Raw genomic sequence first — 22374 nt, 5'->3', positions numbered from 1 at the left:
AATCTTTTGATATTTTATAAAAAAAGAAGGAAGTACTTTCTGATTTTTCTGTGTTATTTTTGATTAAGAGCTTTATTATTTACTCTGGATTAAATTTTTGAAAGTAGTTTTGAAAATAAAGTTGTTTTTTTTGTTTGTTTTTTTTTTTTTACCGTGCTAAGAAAACGGAACAATTATATGAAATGAAATCTGACATTAACAATTCCTCAGAGAATATCCACAGTGATGTATACTGAATACACCTCCAATGCCAAGCTAATTATAGAGATACAGTCCATAAAATCCCCAAACATACCTTGTTTTTCACAGGTTCTGTCTTTGCTGGTGTGACTGAAATAATTCTCACAGGATTTTCATCATTTTCACTGACCCCAGTTTCTGATATATCTGAACTTTGTTCCCTTGTAGCATAATTGAAGACAAAATAAAACCAAAATACAAACAACAAAAAAAAGAAAAACAAATGTTTGCAACTTTTTTTTTTTTTTTAAAAATATCGACACAGCCTAAATTAAAAAATACAGTTGAATTTGCCTCACTCCATGCTCACACCCAGACTGAAAGGACTGGAAGGGATTGCCTAGTTACTAAGCCAAGTCCCTTATCACACACACACAGCACCGTATAATTATTTTCACAAACATAAGAACAGTGCTGTAAACAAGACTGTGTTCTTGTTTCAGATGGAAAAAGCTAATACTGGAAAGGATAGGGAGGAAAAATACAGACCAGCAATGCTCAAACTAATTTCCACAAACATACAAGAGTTTTAAAAACAAAATAGTTTTAAAAACATCAAGATCATTGCAGCATATATCATTCACACATATAGAACATATTCAGAACCGAGTTATATTTCCCTTTGGCTTTATGAAATGTAGCAGCTACAGTTAACTTTCTCTGCTTTCTTTAATCCATTATCTTATATCTTATCCAGTTAATCATTTCCTAACAAATTAAACTTGATCTTCAAATTTGAAAGTATAATCTGTTTCTCCAGATTTCTGACAAATTTAAAAGCACTGGATCCACGTTAAAATAACTATTACTGGAAGAAAGACAGACTATTACAATTATATGTTACATCTTTTCACTGAGAACCTAGTCCTCTTAAGCATGCTCTTTTCTATTATTCTTAATTTACATCAAAAAATACTTATTCCCAGTCAGGACCAATCCCAATTTATACATCACAAATGTGTGAGTTGCAAAAGTGTCCCTTCTGCTATATTATATATGATTACAGGCAGGCCACTCCTTATACACTTTAGTTAATTTTCATCTATTGAACACAAAGAAAAAGCAAATATAGACATTTTATCTATAGGCAACTACTGATATTTATAAATACTGGACAAAGCAAGATATCCTCATTGTTCAAAGACAGGCATGCAAACCAAATCAACTCCTGTACTAGAATGCAAGTACACTCGAGAACATGAAATGAAGAGATGATGAAACAACTTTCAAAGTCCTGTACCTTGATCTGTTTCCTGCAGGAGAGCTCAGTTCAGAGTTTACACTGATATTGCTTCCAGTCTCTGATCCTGTGGTTCTAATATACGGTCTCCTTCCAGTTGCAGATAACGGTTTGTTTACTGTACCTAATACACCAGTTGGTTTTGGCTAAAAGAAAACGGTTTAATTTTAAAAGCAAGAACTCCAGATACTCATTTCATTTTTAAAGTATCTCATTGAATATTTTAAAATACTTCTGGATTAACAGTATCAGTCATTATTCCATCAGTTTAGAGCTACAGACCTCATCTTTACTTAACTAGCAGTCTATCATAGGTTTGTTTCTCATCATTTAACAGCAGTTCATCAATTGCCTTGCTCTCCCTCCTGCTTTGAAGGGGTAGTGGCTGGAAAAGACTCAGCTAAAGGTAGAAGTTTAGATAATACCAGATGTCTGAAACAATGGAGCAACCTCCTATATTTGCAAAGCAAAACATCTTTGGGAAAAAGCTTTCCAAAACGTAATGCAGAATTAAGTTCACTGCAACAGCAGAATATGTATATACTTATTATATAGAAAGTAGGTGTACAGAATCAGAAAATATCTGGAACTGGAAGGGATCCACGAGGCCCACTGAGTCCAACTCATGATTCCACACATGACTACTTAAAAATTAAACCTTATTTCTGAGAGCGTCGTCCAAACGCTTCTTGAACTCCAGCAGGTTCGGTGCCATGACCACTGCCCTGGGGAGCCTGTCCCAGTGCCCGACCATCTTCTGGGTGCAGAACCTGTCCCTAACCCCAGCCTGACCCTCCCCTGTCCCAGCTCCATGCTGTTCCCTCGGGTCCTGTCGCTGTCCCCAGAGAGCAGAGCTCAGCGCCTGCCCCTCCGCTCCCCTCGTGAGGGAGCTGCAGGCCGCCATGAGGCCTCCCCTCAGCCTGCTCTGCTCGGGGCTCAACAAACCAACGGACCTCAGCTGCTCCTCATGCATCTTCCCCTCTAGACCCTTCACCATCTTTGTAGCCCTCCTTTGGACACCCTGTAATAGTTTTATGTCCTGCTTATATTGTGACACCCAAAACTGCACACGCTACTTGAGGTGAGGCCACACCAGCACAGAGCAGAGCAGGACAATCCTTTCCCTCCACCAGCTATTGATGCCATGACTGATACAGCCAGATCTTTTGGCTGCCAAGTCACACTGCTGACTTGTATTGTTTCTTAAAACACCATCTATACTGAGGTTCTCTGATATAATACTATTTTTTTATCTTGCTACAGCTGGTGTCTGTTGACTGATTTGGTCAGGCTGAGAAGGCAGCAGGAAGTTGTTGTTTTTTTTTTCTTTTGTCTCTTGAGAGAAGTCAGGGAAGTTTTCATGACTGGCATGTCACATTCTTTGTGCAATTTTACATTTCCTCAGAGAAGTTAACTTATTAACACATTCTCACAAGAAAAATTAATTCGCATATATAGAAGCCGAGAGAGGAGGCAGGAAAGAGATACCACAAATGCTGGATAATATTTGGCCAGCAAAAAAGCAACACATCTCTGTAAAAATGCCTGTTACTTTAGAGATGTTCAGTAACTGCATCATCCCAGTGCTAATACCGTACTTTAACATATTATTCTCGTCACATTTGTTATTTACTCAATTTACTCAGTATTTTTTATAGTGTAGGCAGTATTTGGTGCAACCCACATGAGAGAGAAAATGTTTAAGAGAGAAAAGAAAGTACTTCTTCACAACCACCAGGCTGCCAATTTCTGGCACATACTGCTATGAGAGGTTGTGATAGCATAGTATCAGTAGGTTCAAAACAAGAGCAGACAAATTTGTGATCAAGTCCATAAACAGATATCAAAACCAACAAACAGGCAGAGATGTCTAGCATCCCATTAAAAGTTATGAAAGCTGGGAAATGTACTGCAGAAAGTGGCTAGGCCTGCCTTATATTGCTTTGGTCACTCTGGAAAGCGAGTGAAAAGAACAAAACAACTAAAAAATCCTGCTAATTTAAGACAAGACAGCTTTAGCCTAATTTGCTGAATGCCTTGAAAATAGAAACGCTTTAAGTTTATACAACCAACCAGAAATGCTTCTTTTATCATATTTGAATGTTGTCGAAGGTGAAACAATTACAGCAGTAGACATATAACCACCAGCCTGGTACTGGCTGCTGACAGAGAAGATAGTCTTCTGCCTGCCTCCTCTCTTCATAACATAATGCCAACAACTTGCTAAATGAGCACACAACCATTTACATGCCCCCCGCCCCTATTTTCCTGCCAGTGTAACAAGCTCAACCAGCTCACTGAATAGCACACAGGATGGTGTCAAAGCGTGAAAATGAAGCAAGGAGATGCAGGATTCTGCCAGCTTAGCAAACCTCACCCACATGAACTGCTCTGATAGCAAAAGATTTTGTACAGAATGAAAAACAGTGTGAGGAGCAGCAATTTTAAATGATATGGCTATTTACAGAGTGATCATCTGCCTCCACCCTTAAAATGAACAATTACCACAAGTAAGTTCTGCTCTTACTGAATACTTCAGAAACTAATGCAGTAATAGTTCACTTAACATAGAATATGAAAATTAATAAGTGCACATTGAATTTACGTTAGAAATATGATTTATACTGTTCTTGGAATATTTTTTTAACAGAAAAAAGCCAGCATCGTTTCACGAAGCTTAAGAAAAAAAATCTGCTGCTTTTGTGTGCTACATTAAAAATATTCCAACATACTTTAAATGGAACCTTAGAAAGACAGTTTTCAAATCCCAAGAAAGGATGGCTGATGGAAAAAAATTGAATAGACTGTGACTTTTGGTGATTTTTCCCCACTAGAAAGACATGGTATTTTCTCTCCCCAGTGAACGTACCAGTCAAATTATGTCTGAAAGAGTCAGCTGTTCAAAACGATGTAGACATGTATAGTTAAACAGCTATATTACAAGTATTAAGACTACAAATTTAATACCTCCAATGCTAGCAATGTCACGGTTAAGTATCTGCATTATAACTTCATGCCATACTTATCTGAATAAAAGAAAAACCTGTAATTATGTGCAAAACTGTACTTAATCAAGAACCTATGTCTCAGTACAAGACTGTAGGCTACACAAAGGTAACAGTCTTGGCGTTTTGTCCTCAACAAGTAATATGTGGAGTTACAGGCATTAATTATTCCATCAAATAAAAGAATGTTAAATCATTGTACACAGTCTTTAAACAATTTTTAAACTATTGCAGTCCACTTCATGATTTATAATAAAACTAAAGAGAACATTTAAAAATCACAATTAATATTCAAATTAATTGTAACTTGTCAAAATATGCTACCTTTCCTGTCAGAAGAAGAACCCTTGTCTCTTCTGAAATGTAATTCCTGTCATTGCAGAAATCCTGTGTAAAAAAAAAAATAAATAAAAAGCAGTTTGTTTGATCTCTCAGCCTTGCTGTTGTTTTTATATATTAATGATTGATTTCTCAAATGTGATAGTATGATGTGCTAGAGATCTTTTGTATTATGCAACCTTCTACTGATAAATGAATTAATCTAATAAACATAGGTCAAACTAGTACTTTGGAGATCTGTAGTGAGCATTACTGAATGACAGTACACCATACTTGGAAGTTGGGATTAATTTTTTTTTTTCTTAAATGACATGAATTGTTTGAACTGAAGAAAAAACGACCACCCTATTGTCCATAGAGAGGAAAAGAGTTGCTGTTTTCTCTACACAAATTGCCATCTTGCTATGATTTACAGAGACCAAATACACATCACTGCATACGAATGCAGCTAGCCTATGACAGACACCAGCTCCCTGTCACCGTGGCACCTGCCATTTCAAAATTAAATAAACAATCTATAGTTTGCTTAAACAGACTCTGGAAAGGCAATTAACAGTCTGTGATAGTGAAAAATATGAAATGGATTCTTCAGCATGATCAAAACTAGTCTGGACAATTACTTGTGTTCCACTTATACTTTTTAAAAGTATGTCTCTTAAAATAACAATAATGCTATTGTTGACAGTACAACTCTACTCACTAGGACTATTGTTGGACAGTAAGAGGACTGACTTGTGCAGTAAGCAAAATAGCCACAGTTATTGACAACTACAAACATACCACAGATAACATCAAAACTTTTCCCTTTTTCTTCTGTTGTCTGCTTTGCATTCTAATTCAGATATACAGACAGAATATACATATTTTCCCATTCATTCAGATGTACTTTTAAAATACTTTAATGAAATTATCTAGCCATGCCTATTAACATGTTGATATTCTAATTAGCTCTCACCTTGTTATGTTAATGAGACATATCTTATGATACAGCCAGAGTTAAAAAAAAATATTATTGATGATAATAAGCATGCATTTTCCCACTCATGATTTTATGTTATGGAGATAACCTGCTCTCAATTATAAAATCAAACTATTTCCCCCTATTACTGTGGAAATTAAAGTAACAAATTTACCTTTTCAGGTTGCGTGAAAAATTTGGTTGGCAATACAGGGTCCTTTGGTGAATCTGCATTGCATAAAGCACTTTTGCTGTTGATTACACACAATGCTACATCACATACTGTATAAAGTTTCTGAAGAAGAAAAAAGAAAAGTATGTGTTAGGAATTACTGTTTTCACAGGTGTACAGAGAATGTAGTTCTTTAAGAAGTTTTAACCGGTGTGTGAAAATTACCACTGCTGAGGACCTATTTTCTAATTATACACCATTAGCCATACTGTTGGCTCTTCAAACATATTATAATATGAAAAATGTGGGCTTCTCTATTTAATAAAAACTAATAAAACTATACATGCCTACGCTGTACAATAAAAAGCTCCTAATCAAATAATCACAAATGGTTTCTCATCTCTGCTGAAAACTAATAGTTTTAACAATAGCAATGTACTACAGCATTTCCCCAACAACAGAAGATCCTTATGTCGGGAAATTAGACATTTGGAGTTAAAACAAGCAGTTGGGCAGTAACAGGAACATTTAACAAAATTTGTTTATTAACTTCACTGGGCACAGTGTGCTAGCTAAGGTCAACATGGTTCTGAAAGAATGAGATTGGTGACATACAGACAATGCTTGCAATTAACACACACTCTAAAAGACAATAAAAATGTCTGAGCTAGTGCTTTCAGATTTCCTGCAAATCCTGTTCAGCAACTGCTTGTGAAACCCTTAGCCCATCACCCAACACTTATCTGAATTGCATTTCTTACTTCATTGGCCTTTGGCTCATCAGGAGACTGAGCATCTCGGGTAAGCTTGATGTTTTCTGCCATTTTTTTCATGAAGGCATGGCTATTGTTCTCATTCTTTGTCATTAAAACTTCAAGCATGAACCACAGGCACCTAAAAAGCCATAAAACCACAAGCAATTACATTCTAGCTTTTATACTGTAGCTCCCACTTACAGCAAAGCAATGTCTTATTATTTATTTTTGCCAGCTGTACTAGCTTTTTTTCTTAAGCAACCACACTCAGTTTGAAGATATCATAAACACATAACATCCAAAGACATAAATAGAGTCTAGACTTTTAATACTAAGGGTTTCAATCGTACTCTTGAGAATAAGCCTGCCAAATTAGTGTACTTCTCTATTTTATCCATAAATACTGCCCAAACAATCAACATTTTTTCTCTTCCAAGTATGAATAGAAACAAGAATTCTAGTGCTACCAATTTGTACATGAAATTCGGTAATCACTACCTCGGGCTATACCTATGATACCGTCAGCAATATGCCATGACCACGCTCAAAACAGGTTTAAACAAACTAGCCTGCTGCTAGACTGTTACCCACTGTATGGGAATACCAGAACTCACGTACTAGAGGATCCAAAGTGAACAGGTCAGATCTTGCTGATGCTCAATATGGGAGGAGAAAGAACCCTTACAGATAGAATTAATTTTTCCAATTTTCTTTCTTTAAAACTAGTTTATAGGGAAAAGCTATTGCATTTTGACAAAATGCTTGAAGAATTTTTCATTTATGCTATAAACACACGTGGTCCAAGTTATGGTTTGCTATCAAGCTTCAGACCTACAAGTGGCTAGGGGGTCAACAACAGTCATAATGTGGTAAAATACTACTTAGCTGGGAAAGACACATGGGTGGGGTCTGAGAAGTGCAAACTTTGCCAGCAGCTAGTTTAATTCTCTGTAAGAAAAATTACCTTTGAAAAAGAGGCTAAAAAAAACTAGAAAAATTAGACTGCCAAATATTAGAATTCCCTGTCCACAAAAGGCTCAATCTTCTTTACTGATACAAATTAAAGAGAGTAATGTATGAGCTGAAAGAGTACTTCTCTCAAAAACTCAGAGGGCTGTACTTTATCAAAACATTTAAACAGACATTTTAATTGAACATCAGATAACTACTTTCTGACTTGCATCCAAAAGCTACAAAGGGTAAGAAAATAAAAGTATTAGGTACCTTTGCATCCATCTACTCACTATGTTTCACTATGCTCACTATTCACTATGCTGTTACCATGCCACACCAAACAGCTCTTCAAAAACCCTGTTCTGTCCAAAGATTGCTACCAAGGACAAATTTTACTCTGATAATGCCAGTTAACACACATTAATTTCAATAGCTTGATTTCCACAGTAAGGCAATAGATAAATAAATCAAACCTGAACAACACCTTTCCAAAACAAGTAGGATTTAATGTAGAAAAGCATGCACCCAGAAGAACAGTCACACAATGTTCACTCTCTGTATGCATTTCATTGTTCTTGGAATACAAATTCAGAAGGAAAAGACATTATCTCAAAAAAACAACAAACAAACAAAATAAAACCCACCAACAATTCCATAGGACAAGCTTGAAAGACTCAATAAGTATCACAGACTATGACTAAGGAATTCACGAAGTATATTTTTACTTTATGTGACTGTATTTAGGCCATATAAAACCCAAGATGAACTGAGGAGACAACTGCAAAATACACTACCAGTCTGTTTCTACAAGTTTGCAAGCATCTATGTCAACACTTTAAAGTGAACACACTGACTCTCAGAATTCTTGAAAGAAATTCTGTATTACATTGTATGAGAAAAACTTTTTGCATTTATCTCAGGAGACTCTTCAGAGAAGTATTCCTGCCAAAATTCCTGTACAGAGTATTTCTTTGTTTGGAACAGTCCTCTCTGGCTAGTTCAGCCAGCCTGTGACAAGCATGAGGGAGGAAATCTGACAACAAAGGAGAGCTATACAAGGGGTATCCAAAAAAGCTCTGTGCACTAGAAAGCACTTCTCAGAGAAAGTATTAACTCAACAACTGCAAATCAGAACTTGTTCCTCACATTCTGGATAGAACAGTGAAGTACACATTGGAGTGCTTTCAGATGTTGCCAGGAACAGGGAGTCCCAGGACAAAATGCAGACTTGATGATTAGGTAAGAAATCTTCCCTGGCTTCAGGTTCTGACCAGGTGGGAGTCAAGTAACTCAGACATCAGAATGAATCAAGTTTTTCATTTAAAGAAAGAATCAGACTTGGCCTCTCAACGGTGAACATGCAAAAATGAATTAAGATGTGAACTGGATGGTCGATTTGTGCCAAGAATGTATTGCTTTTCTAATGAAAAGTATTGCTAATTGCTAATGTATCGCTTTTCTAATATTGTAGTATGTTGCTATACGTGCTGCTGTAGTACCAAAGCAACATCACTTACAGTTCCACCTAAAATGAACACAAGAGAAAACCAGAACATCAAAAACAAACAGGCTGGGGGGAGAGGTGTGCCTCAACAATTAAAAATGTAAATTTAACAGTTTCTAAAAATTCATTACAAAACACTAAGGAAGACAAAATCCATACTTTAGGTCTTAGAGATTGTTTGAGGCATACAAGATGATCTTAAACTGGAAACATTACAGAAAGAACAAACTTCTGTGTGGAACGCTAGTGTAAAATAATCTGTGCTGAATACATTCAACATTACTAAGGCTGTACTGCAGACGTACAGTGGACATGGCAAGTTAGCAGCAAATTTAGTATGAATTCTGGTAGGTTTGCAAAGAGCAAAATAATGAATTTCCAGTGAAGCAGGACTTAAAGCATCACTGGCATTACAATTTTTAGTTTTAGGGGAGCTCCCTATTTTATAAGTATGTATATATTTATTTATACATAATATACACACACACAACAAACACGCACATGTTTGGGCTGACATTACTTAGTATCACTGTAGGGAATTTCTACAGATATTCCTAGGCACAAACACAAGAATCTAAAATCAGTATTTTAGTATTTCACTTTAAAAGAAGCCCACACAATTCACTAATCTGGTATACTGAGGTGTGACCTAGATGTTACCATTTGGGCTTTCAGAATATACTGCTAAGCAGTTTCTGATGCTTTCCTCCCTTTCCAAGATAAGTTTTGCAAAATGCAATCGATAAAACAGGAGTTCCTTGTTTTTTCCTTTTTTTTTTTTTTTTTTTTTTTTTTTTCCAAGCACAGAAAAATTCTCAGCAACAACAATTCTAGAGTCATTTGACACTTACTCTTTAACATCACGAAGCTGATCAACATCCTGAGGTTTTGTGAAATCTGGATCATGTGCCAGTAAGTGAATCATATATGGTACCACATATTCAGGCAACAATGATAGCAATTTTTCTACAGTAAGAAACAGAAAACATACATACACACATGCATCACAAGACACGCTGTTTCAGAGGATTACTTTTTCAAAAAAAAGAATGTAAAATTTACACTTGCATTATTTTTGCTGAGAATTTTACTTCCAATAAATCATTAAAAATATTCCTACTACAAAACTATTTGCCCTCACTTGAGGAAGAGATGATAAAAACAACAGAAACCAAAATTTTATTTTTCAAGTAAAACAGCTACCATAACAACAGCACTGTATTTTACACATATAATTCTCAGAAATGTATAGGAAAGTATTTTATGGTTAATGCTAATGCTAAACTACATAAATTTAAATTTGAATGTATTTAATATAAAAATGAGAAAATAAATTAAACTTAGCATTTCTTTACAAAAGCTTAACTTTAATGATTACTCCTTCCAGTTTAGTATTCAACTACTGTATTCTTAACAATTTTACTGAAATACTAACCGTTAGCCATAGGATTCTGCTTAATATATTCTCTTCGTATACTGATGTTTTTGAGCAAGCACTGTCTGGCATGTGCTCTTCTCTCTTTCACAGGGTCTTTGGCACACAAAGCAAAGATCGCCATATATTCCAAAGGGAGCAGTAATTTCACAAGTGCCTTATGCAGTTTCTGGGCAAATATCTGCCTCACTTGGTAGCACTCATCCTATAACAACATAAAACATAAGAGTACAACCATAAAAATCTTTTTTAAAAAATCCATCAGGCTGGAATTATGAGGAGATTTTTTTTTAAAATATCAACAGATGCATCATAGTAAATATTTGAAGTTTCAAGAACTCTTTTGAAAGGTGCAGTGAGGAATAGAAAATACTAAATTTAGCAGCAACAAAAGCTCAGATGTTAGGACTCTGTACTCTTTTAATTAAGAGTCACTTCAATTTAAATCCAGTTACTTACATTGATGACAAGCGCACAGAGTTGGAACTGTTCTGGGGTAATTATTTCATGGTAACAGGGTTCCTGTGCAAGCTTCATTATTGCACTGCCAGCAGCTAATCGTAGTCGAGACATATCGGATTTACTACACAAACACAAGGCAGAAAAAAAAAGAAAACCACAACTATCCTTAATCACTTGCATATCATGATTTCTTCTTTTTACAAGATCATTCAATGAGCAATTAAGGTTTTTCAGATCAGATCACAGTTCTATAGGTTCAGATCGAGTTAAATCAACCCAACCAAATTTGTGAAGGTAAGGTGCTTTGCTTTCCTCCTAGAAACTTAATTCCAGTAAAACAGTGAAATGAGAAGAGTTAAGTTTCTTGTCTGCATACCACTATGTAAATCAAAGCAACACATTTGTCACAGATTCTTTACCTCACCCTCTGAATGAAGTGTAAAGTAACCTCACTGTTGGAATGAAGAAGCTCCACCCAAAATTGCCCAAGCTGCTAAAATGTGTTAAATCTGATCACCCAATTGTTTTCAAAGAAACTCATGAAGGTATTTTTGTCTCTGGAAGGTCCTTTACTAGCAAGATATCTACAGTGTTCTCATATTACCAGCAAATTGCAAGAAAGAGGGAGTATCAATATCTTTTACTATGTGCCATTCCACTCTAAATTTTAAACTCCAGTCAGATCCATTTTCTATCATCCCAATTATCCAACATGTTCTTCACTTTAAAATTCTAAAAAAGCTCTAAAGGAATTAGTATTCACTGAAATTTTACAACAAAATCGATAGAAGCTTGAAAGTAACAAAACCTGACCTGATTCGTTTCTGTTCTGTCAAGTCTCCTTCACTGACAAGCATAGCTGATAATAACCGGAGTGTGGAATTTGCAGATTTTGATTGGTTGTTTTTCATACCCAATAGCCAGCGTACCAAAAGTTTAATTGCTTGCACCTATCAATAATGAAAAAAAAAAAGGAAGAAAAACAATTACTTTCTAAACTTGATAGGCAGTAAAACCCACTATCGTCAAATTGAAATATCCAAAGACTTATTAGAGTTGATATATTTTAAAAGGAACAAAATGAAGCAGTAAATATTTACAGAATGAAGACAGAAGTATCAACTATTGTTCAGTGTCATCTCACAAGTGTGTCTGTGATACTTGCCACATGACTAGAAAGAAGACCAACTAAATAAATATTTCTAGAAATGGTCACAATTAGGTTCACAGTAAATAACCTATGAAGTTGAATGAAGAAAATTAATCAATGTATTTCAAATCTGTTTAGTTGGTAAAGTCAAATTACTTTTCTTATAAGTAAAACTAACACTTTTGAATGTCTTAATTTTCTCAATACACTCAATGTCAGTAAGTGAAGACACCAAAACCTGTGGTTTCCACCAGTTCTGTAACTGTGTGTATAACCCCAAAAAAACTCTAAAATAGTGCATATTCTAAAAAGACTAATACCAAAGAACTCACAGGGATTTACTCTTATACTTTCCATTGCTTAACTTCAAAAAAGTAAGTTTTTAATCTCAAATATATACATTTTTATTGAGAGCTGATCATTCACCTTTGCTAATACTTCTGGAGAAACCTCTTCATCTGGAGACCACAATTTTCCATTTTTCTCACCTGTTGACTACAGATACTCATGTAAGTTTAAGAACTTGTTCAACCCATACAGAAAACGTAGAGATAGAAATGAAGAAGAATCATGGACTAAGCTATCTTTCACACATAAGATTTATTTTTATAATGCAGTATCACTGTACTAGCCATTTATAGAATGTTCCTTTATTGACCCAATTTACAAAAAAACAGCTCTATTCCCCAGAGAGTTAATAACAAGCAAACAGAACAGCAAGGACTTATTGAAGTAAAAATAATAAATAAATCTTACCCTGTCATTCATTAGGAGATCTTTCACAATGAAATTTGCAACAACAGATTTCATTGGAGAAGCAAACTGGTCTGGGGCCAACATAGAAATATGACCCAGTGAGACTAATGGAGTTATAAGTTGCTCTGGTACATCAGCATTCAAACTTCTACTAAGAGGCTAAGGAAGAAATAAAAAAAAAAAAAAAAGAACTCAAAATGAGCTACACATACATAAATTACCATGCCCCAGAATCACTTATTTTACTACTGAACTGCTGATGATTTTACATTTTCTCCCTAAGAATTAATAACACTAGCCAAAAAAAAATGGAGAAAGAATGCAATTTCCGAATTAACAGAATAACCAAAAATCTCACATGAGATACACGCAAAAAAAATGTTATGATCTTTCCTGTTTTAACAGTGAAAACATTAAGTGTTGGGAGACATGGGAAAAACCCTCAGCTCTATTCTATTCATGACTTGTGAAAACCTGAATTTTTAACTACAAATGCCCGAAAATAATAGGAGGGAAAAAAAAAAAAAAAACATCTTGGAAGCAACCAGTGATACTTCTATTGGTGGTCAGTATTTCCGTTCCAGACAACAGTTACAAGGATAATTCCATGCTGCTGTGTCACTCAGTACCTTTGCATTGTATCCTGATAGCGAAGGGAACATGAATTTGCACTCTCATGTAAGTCTAAGCAGAGAGATCAAACTCTGTAATTCAAAGATTTTCACACTTCTGAATTACGTTCAAAGACAGCCAAGGTGGAGAATCTATACTTTACAAATGCAAATTAATATTATTTAAGAGCTTACAGTGAAAACTAGTAACTTCTCTGTTCTGTATAATGTGTTTTGCTTTACAATGTGTCTAAGTAGTGAGCAGTAAGTTATCGTTTGAGCCTAGTCAGTGTCAGAGTATAGTTACTCTGCATTAACTTTCTTAGTGAGAACGTGCTGTATGAGCACAGACCTTAGAGCATGGTAACTCAATACAGTTTGGAAGTAGATGATGTTATTACTCATTTAGTATCTGCTACAGGTGCTCTCATGGGAGTTAGTGTGGATCAGTCTGGCATATTTATTTCATTTTCCCCCTACTTCTCCCATGTAGACAAAAAGGAGTATCTTACGTATCAGAATACTACAAGATCAGGACTGTAAGAAATAGAAACATTAGTAATTTGTTATTGTGAAATTACCGACTTATCTCAACTACCATGTACCTGTAAGGCTTGCTGACCTTATAAATTGTTATCTGTTAATTAGATGTATGAATTAAAGAATAGTATCAATTAAGAACAGAAACAAATCTTAAAAACAAAAAAACAAGACATACCTCAAAGATCTGTGCAAGTTGCACTTCTTTATTTGAAAATATGGCATGTATACAGTGAACAGCTTGTTTTGCCTGATGAGGAGTGCCTCTTTTTGCTTTCTGATGCAAAATTGGAATTAATGTTCTGTGAACATTAAATAATTCAAAATATAATTTGCAATCTACAAAACATAACACTTTTCACCTATACAGATATATCCTCATAGAACAGTCTAACAAATCATGTGCCCCTTTGAAGTCTGTTTAGAAAAGATCATAATCACAAACTGAAAAGTATAATGGAATTTATTTAGTATTATTTGTTGAACATCTGATTGTACACTGTTAAGCAACAAAAAAGCCCACAGGGAAAATCAAGCACACAAAAAAAAAAATCAAAATAAGATTAGCTAGGAATAGCTGTTAAACTACAGCAGGTTTAGAGGCCTTTACTGCTTTCACTTTGGTCTTTAATTGCAATGTATACCCAGGTGAATAACTGCTTTGAGTTTCTGCATTTCAGTCCCCTAAAATCTATTTGCTGATCAGAGGTCACTGAGGGAAGAGGAGGGCAAAAGCCACTGCAGGGACCACTCCTTAAAGTGCGGGAAGGCAGGCCCATTGCCTGAGATAACACTGCCTGAGACACTAACTCATGAGGTTTTACCATGTAGCTCAGTCACTGAGACAAGGAAACAAGACTGTTTACAGAACATCCAACAAACATTAAAAAAATCCTACTTTATGGAAAAGCTCAGTAACAATACAGCATTCAGTACATGAGTTATTTAGCACTCAAGCTTCACTAACGCATTCTACATAATCAGAAGTAGCAAAAGAGATGGAAGAAAAGCTTGCAGGGTTGAAAGAAGTCTTGAAATTTTTTCCTCAAAAAAGCACAGCGCCTGAAAACTAACAAATAATCAAAGACCCCTTGAAAAATGTTAACAGCATCTTAAAGTATGAGAAAGTCTCTTCTCAAACCTGCTAAAGATTCTACAGGTTGGATTAAATAAGGAACAAAACACCACAGAATTCAGTGAAACTTACAGTTAAAATAAGCATCAATGCTTAACCTAACGTTTTAAAGTCTAACTGTATCTAGATTAAAGGGCTTTTGCCAAGGGTTGATGCATAATTCACAAACCATACCTCATCATATCCCAACTGAGGTAAATCTGCAAAAGGTAGAACTCAACATGTTTAACGGCAGTTACATTAGTAAGTTATTAAGTTATTAAACTCAACCCTGACTATATTTCCACGGTATCTGGCTGAGATATGAAGCCAGAAGAAATGTCAGTGGTATCAGCTCCTTTGACAGAAGATGATGTACCCCAGCAACGCACAGTCTTGATTAAACTTTAGTGGCTTCTGAGAACTATACTGACAAATGGGTTGCTTGGCTTTTCCTTCTCCTCACCTACAAATGTTTTTAAAGGTGTATTGTATCTGAACTTGTAATATATTTCTTTTGCCCAGATTTTGATTAATAGAATCACAGAATCATCAAGGTTGGAAAAGACCTTCCAGATCATCAAGTCCAACCATCCACTTGACCTACCAAGTCCCCTCACTAAGCCATGACCCTTAGTGCCTTGACCACACACCTCTTAAATACCTCCAGAGATGGGGAGCTCACCACTTCCCTGGGGAAACTATCCCAGTGCTTGATTACCATCTCCATGAAGAAATTCTTCCTAGTGTCCAATCTAAACCAGGTTTCCGATCTAGACCAGGTTTCTCAAAGAGAGTCCCATGGTCTAAAAAGCCAAATCCCTGGCTATAAATAACACCATTTCTGCAACCACTCAAAGCCATAAAAGTAACTGAGGTTACTGCAGTTCTGTTGGTATGCACTGTTGCATGATATTATCCGAGATGTTATTTCAATATATGAGAACTTGGAAACTCAAGTTTATAATTAAGTAGTAACTAATTACTTAGTAACTATTATAATTAGTACAAATACTATATATAATTAGTTAGTGACTGGATTTGTTACTAAAAGGCAAATTTTAAGGTTTTTGATGTCACCCACAAAATTTTGAAGTCTGCAAATACCTAGTAGATAATCAGCAGTTAAAGCACGTATTGTATGATGACTTACAGACAGCCAATTAATCTTTGTTAGAATTTCATGCTTGCTTTTGGAACTTATTTCCCATTTTGTTTCATAACAAACAGAGCTGTTAAGCATCAGAGATTACATTTTCATTCCTTACAGACAGAAAATATTGTGTGAAGGAAAGATATGAGTAGGAATCATGCCAAGAAATTACATCTTCACCATGTTTTTTGTTTTTGTTTTTTGCTTGCTTTGTCACCTGGAAAACATACTACACTCTGACTTTAATGCATCTGTTACAAGAGGACTTTCAATAAGTATGTAACATCTTCAATAAATACACAAAAATTGAGAGAACACAATTTAAATATTTAAGAGACAGAAAGGCCATGAAGGAATACAGAATGATGGAAAAGCTGCTGCTCATGTTTATGGCTATAAAGTAACATTAGGGGCAATATATTGAACAGAATACCAAGAGCGAAAAGTCTAGGTATGAAAAGTAGTGTGTAGGTAGTAACACTCACGATCTTATCTGTGGCAGGTCTGTTTCTATTTTGTGACCCGTGTTTCTGAAAATCTGTATGGCTGCCTCAGCTACCTTATCATCTTCCATCCTGAGGCACTGCAGCAGAGACTCGTAGGTCTCCGCAGAGTGAAACGAGGTAGGATGTGTAAAGGAGAGAACCTGTGGAGATACACATTAAAACAGAAGGTATGTTTACCCATGGCAAATGAATCATCAGAAAAACAATATTATAGCTGTTTATGAGCCCTACCATCAACATAAATAGCTATTACATGTTCTTACTAAATTATTAAATTCAATAGCTGCATTTTGAAAAACTTATATAGGCATTTTGAAACACATTCATCTATGCTTTGTTCTTCAGGACCTTCCCCCCCACATTTTATACATTTTATAAAAATAATGAATTATTTGAGCATGGAAACATATCTATTAAAACAAACATTTATCCAGATGTATTCATTTATATTCCTATCTACTTAAGAACACGTTTTTTCTACATAACTTAATGGAACTAAAATCTTAACTTCTCCAAAATCTATAGTCCTGGAGCAGAAAAGAAATCAAGAAGTTTAATATATACACACAAACAAATCACAGATTACTGTCTTTTAATTTAAAACTCATGAAACATAGCACATTCTTTTAAACAGAAGTAACATCAAGTAAGAAATTAAGCGTGCAGAGATTCAAGGCAGGATAAGAGAACAAACTGTTATCCTGAAGCAAAACTATATTAAGTATAGTAAAGTTCAGATAACATATGGTAGAGAGAACAACGAAAAAATGAATATATTTATGCATTTTGGGGGTTTATGTCATCCTGGTTTCTTTGATCAGAGTTGCCTACTTCTTGTGTGAGTATCAATGTGTGAAATAACATTCTCAGAAGTATCCAAGTCACAGCAACAGAATCTTCAAACTTGTCAGCTTTCTTTTCTGAGCTACTTTAGCAAACAGACATTTCTTTCTTGTGTATTTCTGCGTAGCTTTTTCTACCACGCTGTTGCCATTACCAAACTTGGTGTGATGAACCTCCATAACCTTCAAGTTCATTCACATTTCAGAAATGTCTCACCTCAATTATGTGAACTTCCTCTCCATACCCTCCTTGATATTATAGTGCTCTCTTTGTAACATATTGAAAATAAAGTCTCATTAGTCAACTGCTAAATCCATCAGAGATATCTTCCAGATATTTCAAATCCTTACTCCTCCACCCAAGCATTTCTCACTCATCACCACTCATTTAAAAAATAAAATAAATTTCTCTACAAACTTGGGCTCTTGAATTTATTGTTCATTTTCCTTTCAGCCTCATACAGGCACCAAAAACATGCCTCCCCTGATCTGCCCTTTTCTCTTCCTCCCACATAACCTCTGCAACTTCTTCTTTGACTTCCCTAAGCACAGATTGATTTCTGCTTTAATGTGCATACTTCAATTCTTGGTGCACTTTTCAAAACATCTTCCAAAAAACTGTTTCTTTCATTATTCTTTTCCTAAGCAAGTATTAATAATCAAAACCTTACTTTCATTTTTTTAAAAAGTTATCTAAACAGTAACTATTAAAAACATGCTAACATTCATTCATTAGTCACACCACTTTAGTCTCTTCCTTCACAAACTACAAATACTTTAATAATGTAGATTACCTTGAGAAGTTCAAGTCCTGCACGAATAGCAGTGTCAGGACTTACACCCTCCTCTTCATCATCAGCTGTCCCCTCTATTGATTTATTCATCAGTTTTACTAGTGCACTAAATAAGAGATACAAAGGAAAAAAACAAATGAACTTGACAACATGCAATGTTAAGGCTGGACACATCAGCAAGATTACTTGTTTTTGACATTAAAGAAATGGATGGTGGTTTTTGTTTTCAAACCAAGCTATTTCAGTATTATTTTCCTTCAAAATGAACTTACTGCAAAATTTAATTCTTTAGGAAGAAAAAAAAGACATGTTGGCAGCATTCAGATCAACACATAGTTGCATGCATTTCAAAATATAATTAGGTTGCCAGACAAGTCTCAAAAGAAATCCAAACATTCTCTTACTCAATCCCACAAAAACTAATTAATTCATCTGTTATATGGAAGACTGTGTTGCAGTTAGCTATGTGAAAATTATGATCATCATTTTCACCTTAAACCCCCCAAATAGCAGTTTCACCAGGAACAACTGCTAAAATTTTAAAATCACTTGTAGACTTAGCATTGCAAAGCAGTAGCTAAAACAAAAACCCTCACACTCTCTAGATTGCTAAAAACCCACATCTATAAAGAATGCTTTTTTTTAAATGTGTATTTACTGTTATGACAGACTTATTTAAATCCCAATAAAGTAACTTTTTTTTTGGTCATTTAAATAATCTTTGTAATCATTCATGATTTAAGAAGATCTTCCAAACTTACCTAATGGCTTCTGAGTCAATATGTACAGGGGCAATCCTTTCCAAAAGAAATTTGACCATTTCCAGAAAAGGATTTGTTGGCTGCTTAGGATTTGCAAGTTTCCGGGCTATCTCTCTCTACAAGAAACGTTACATTGCAAACAAGAATTACACTCATTTTAATTATTTCTTAATCATGTTGAATAAGAAAAATAAAACCAGTTCTTTGAACTACAGCAATTGGGTATATAATCAATGAAATATATTTTAAGGGGGATTGTTGTTATCCCCATGAAAGCAGGCATACAACAGTATTAAAACTAAGATGTGCATAGGTTTCTAATGAGAGGCAGATTCAAAAAAGAACCAACGGAGAGCTAGAGTGCAACACAGAATTTAAATATCTATGTAGACCAGAGTAATCCATAAATCTGTATATAACCCTCCTGCATTCTTCATATTCCATAAGCAACAACAATCGTAGTAAAAGCTACAGTACTGCAGATGTGCAGAAGCACTACGTGCTATTTGGGCTACAGTAGATGTTCAGGACCCATGTTCTTGCCCATGAATGTCTTGGAATCAAAACCTTCTTTTCCCTTTCTGAATGCCTCAAGTGTAAAAACATGAAATTCAGCTGCAAACCTAGCAGAAGGTGGTGGCTAAAATATTTTTGTTTTGAACACAAGTCTTATATGTCTCAAAGAAAGGATTTCTCAACCTTCCGTCTCCTGAAGGGTTAGAAGCTGTAGACCCTACGCAGACTACGAAATAGTTCTAACCATCACGCTATAGTATCTTCGTAAAGAAGGAAGAATCCTTCCTTCTAAAATTGCATCACTGCGTTCCCAAAGTGCAAAACTCACTAGTTTAGAAGGAGACGTATTCTGTACATTAGTTGTTAGGAACATAATTCTGATTTCTTCTCTGAACAATTATAGAGCCATTAGACAAACACTGAGAAACCTATGTTTTGAGTTCTGTCAACCCAATTGCTTGCTTTATTTTAGGACCGAATAGAGGAGGAGGGTGTTCAAAAAAAAAAATGATAATCAGAAGTTATATTATCAGTAATCTCTGCTGTTAATCAAAAAGGTATTTTATAGAATCATAGAATGGTTTGGGTAGAAGGGACCTTAAAGATCACCTAATTCCAACCCCTCTGCCATGGGCAGGGACACTTCCACCAGACCAGGTTGCTCAAAGCCCCATCCAAACTGGCCTTGAACACCTTCAGAGATGGGCCATCCACAGCTTCTCTGGGCAACCTGTGCCAATGCCTCACTACCCTCAGAGTAAAGTATTTCTTCCATATATACAAATTTCACGAAAATATGAAATATATATAAAAAAATCACATTAAGGTACCAAAACAGACCATTAACTTTGAAGAACTGTTTTAATGCACAAATATAAAGTTTGTTTGTCCATTTCCTTACCACACAGACATCTGCCTGTTTACAAGAACATGTAGGGCTAATTAACAGTTCAAGCTGGGATCGAAGTTTTTCATCATCACCTAGAACCTGATTGAATTTCTTCACAAAATCTTGTGCTTTTCCAGGATCTGGTAGGTTTTCTGTATGATTAAGAACAATTTAACATGAAATAAATTTGCCACTTCAGTATGCCAGCGTTCACAGAAATACAATTTCCAAGAACGCTGTAATAGCAGTTTACAGAACTTATTAACACTTACTTGCTATGGTCATCAGCTTTCCAAACATGGCAGCACTGTTTGCTTCTGACTGGGGACGACAGCAAATACAAACAAACAAACAAAGTCAGCACTATCTCCTTCCAAAAATAAAGCCTAAATGCTTTATTATAAAACATAGCTTTAAGCTTATCTGTCAGTTCTTCTGCAGCAGTTTGTTCTACTCTGTAATCTGGGTTTTAGGTTTTTAAGAATAAACACTGTCTTAAAAGCTGTTACACAGCAAAAAGGGGAAAAATCTTCTTGCAATACCAAAGAAATGCAAAAATTCACTAAACCTTGACAAATCAATTGTCTGTACTGTTGGAAAATACCTAAAAAAAAAAGCAAAAATAAACAAGCAAACAAACAATTCCCCCTCAATAGGCCAACTCCTCACACTACATCCCCAGAGCAACCATGAACTCCCATTAACAGCTTCTGCTAGTTTGCTGATACACTTCCAGGTAACATTCCTATATAAATACTTCAAAACTTATGTTAAAACATATTCCATTTAGAAAATCTCAAAGTAGTTTATAAGGTGAGAATCAAAAAAGGTCTGTCAAAAATGAGCAAAAAACTTGGAAAATTTTCTTAACTTCTTCCGAAGTTATTGACTGGTAATATAAAATCAGGGTAAACTTAAGGAGTTCAAGCACTACTTACATTACCTGTAAACATTAACAAAAGCAACTTTACTTAATGAGAAGAGAACTTTGTCTACATGTGGATATCAACAAGTCCACTGAACAATAAATACCATATTAAAAAACCTGTAAATTAGTCTAACAAATGTATTGGATAAAGTATTAATATTTTCAAAACCGTACTGTGGGCTGCTTATGCAAGTCTAGTAATTCGCGTACGTGACTCCTTAGCATGTTCTGGCACTTCCACATCTCATTCAGCGCTCTGCAAAAATGCAAAACCAGGAAAGAAAGCTTACCAATTTGTTTATTGCAAGAACATGCTGGACATATTAGTAAACAAGATTATTTCTTTGACAAGTGCAACATCTCAAACCTACAACATAATGAAAATAACAGTTCCAAACAAGGTAGAACTAACCTCTTCTTGGATAACATCATTTTTCTTTTTTATTCAGTTACTTGTATCAGTTTTATATGTGCAGGACAACCACAGTATGTCTTGTAAGTGCACATTGTTCGCACTGGATGAAAACAGATAAAACCCTAAAACTACTATTCTTAAAGATGTATCTTGTCTAAAGGCCTTGTACAATTTGTATATAAATGTTTACATATCTAAAGGGAATGTTTGGAAATAATAATTGCAAATAGTACTAAGCATCTATTACTTGTAATGTTATTTAAATCCTGATAATACAAGCAGAAAACAGAAACGTTTGATAAGACTGAAAAAGAGTAAGTATTTGCTGAATATGA

At 35.1% G+C, this 22374-nt stretch overlaps 1 protein-coding gene across 3 annotated transcripts in view; it reads right to left on the bottom strand.

Annotated features, from left to right (window-relative positions):
- Positions 1 to 22374, bottom strand: part of PDS5A (PDS5 cohesin associated factor A) — a 78429-nt gene that overhangs the window by 5624 nt on the left and 50431 nt on the right. For all 3 annotated transcript variants that reach the window (XM_035326244.1, XM_035326242.1, XM_035326243.1), the window contains exons 14-31: positions 21799 to 21880; positions 20969 to 21017; positions 20709 to 20848; positions 19292 to 19407; positions 18531 to 18636; positions 16874 to 17034; positions 14300 to 14423; positions 12971 to 13129; positions 12641 to 12709; positions 11878 to 12014; positions 11062 to 11185; positions 10603 to 10807; positions 10019 to 10133; positions 6716 to 6848; positions 5958 to 6077; positions 4810 to 4872; positions 1481 to 1626; positions 296 to 401 (exon numbers count right to left, since the gene is read on the bottom strand). In XM_035326244.1, the coding sequence (XP_035182135.1) occupies positions 296 to 401; positions 1481 to 1626; positions 4810 to 4872; positions 5958 to 6077; positions 6716 to 6848; positions 10019 to 10133; positions 10603 to 10807; positions 11062 to 11185; positions 11878 to 12014; positions 12641 to 12709; positions 12971 to 13129; positions 14300 to 14423; positions 16874 to 17034; positions 18531 to 18636; positions 19292 to 19407; positions 20709 to 20848; positions 20969 to 21017; positions 21799 to 21880 (2155 nt within the window). The remainder of the gene's footprint in view (positions 1 to 295; positions 402 to 1480; positions 1627 to 4809; positions 4873 to 5957; positions 6078 to 6715; positions 6849 to 10018; positions 10134 to 10602; positions 10808 to 11061; positions 11186 to 11877; positions 12015 to 12640; positions 12710 to 12970; positions 13130 to 14299; positions 14424 to 16873; positions 17035 to 18530; positions 18637 to 19291; positions 19408 to 20708; positions 20849 to 20968; positions 21018 to 21798; positions 21881 to 22374) is intronic.

Source organism: Oxyura jamaicensis, chromosome 4, assembly GCF_011077185.1.
Source record: "Oxyura jamaicensis isolate SHBP4307 breed ruddy duck chromosome 4, BPBGC_Ojam_1.0, whole genome shotgun sequence".
NCBI classification, from domain to species: Eukaryota; Metazoa; Chordata; class Aves; order Anseriformes; family Anatidae; genus Oxyura; species Oxyura jamaicensis.
The sequence above is the reverse complement of the archived record's forward strand: the minus strand, read 5'-3'. Positions and strand labels throughout refer to the sequence as shown.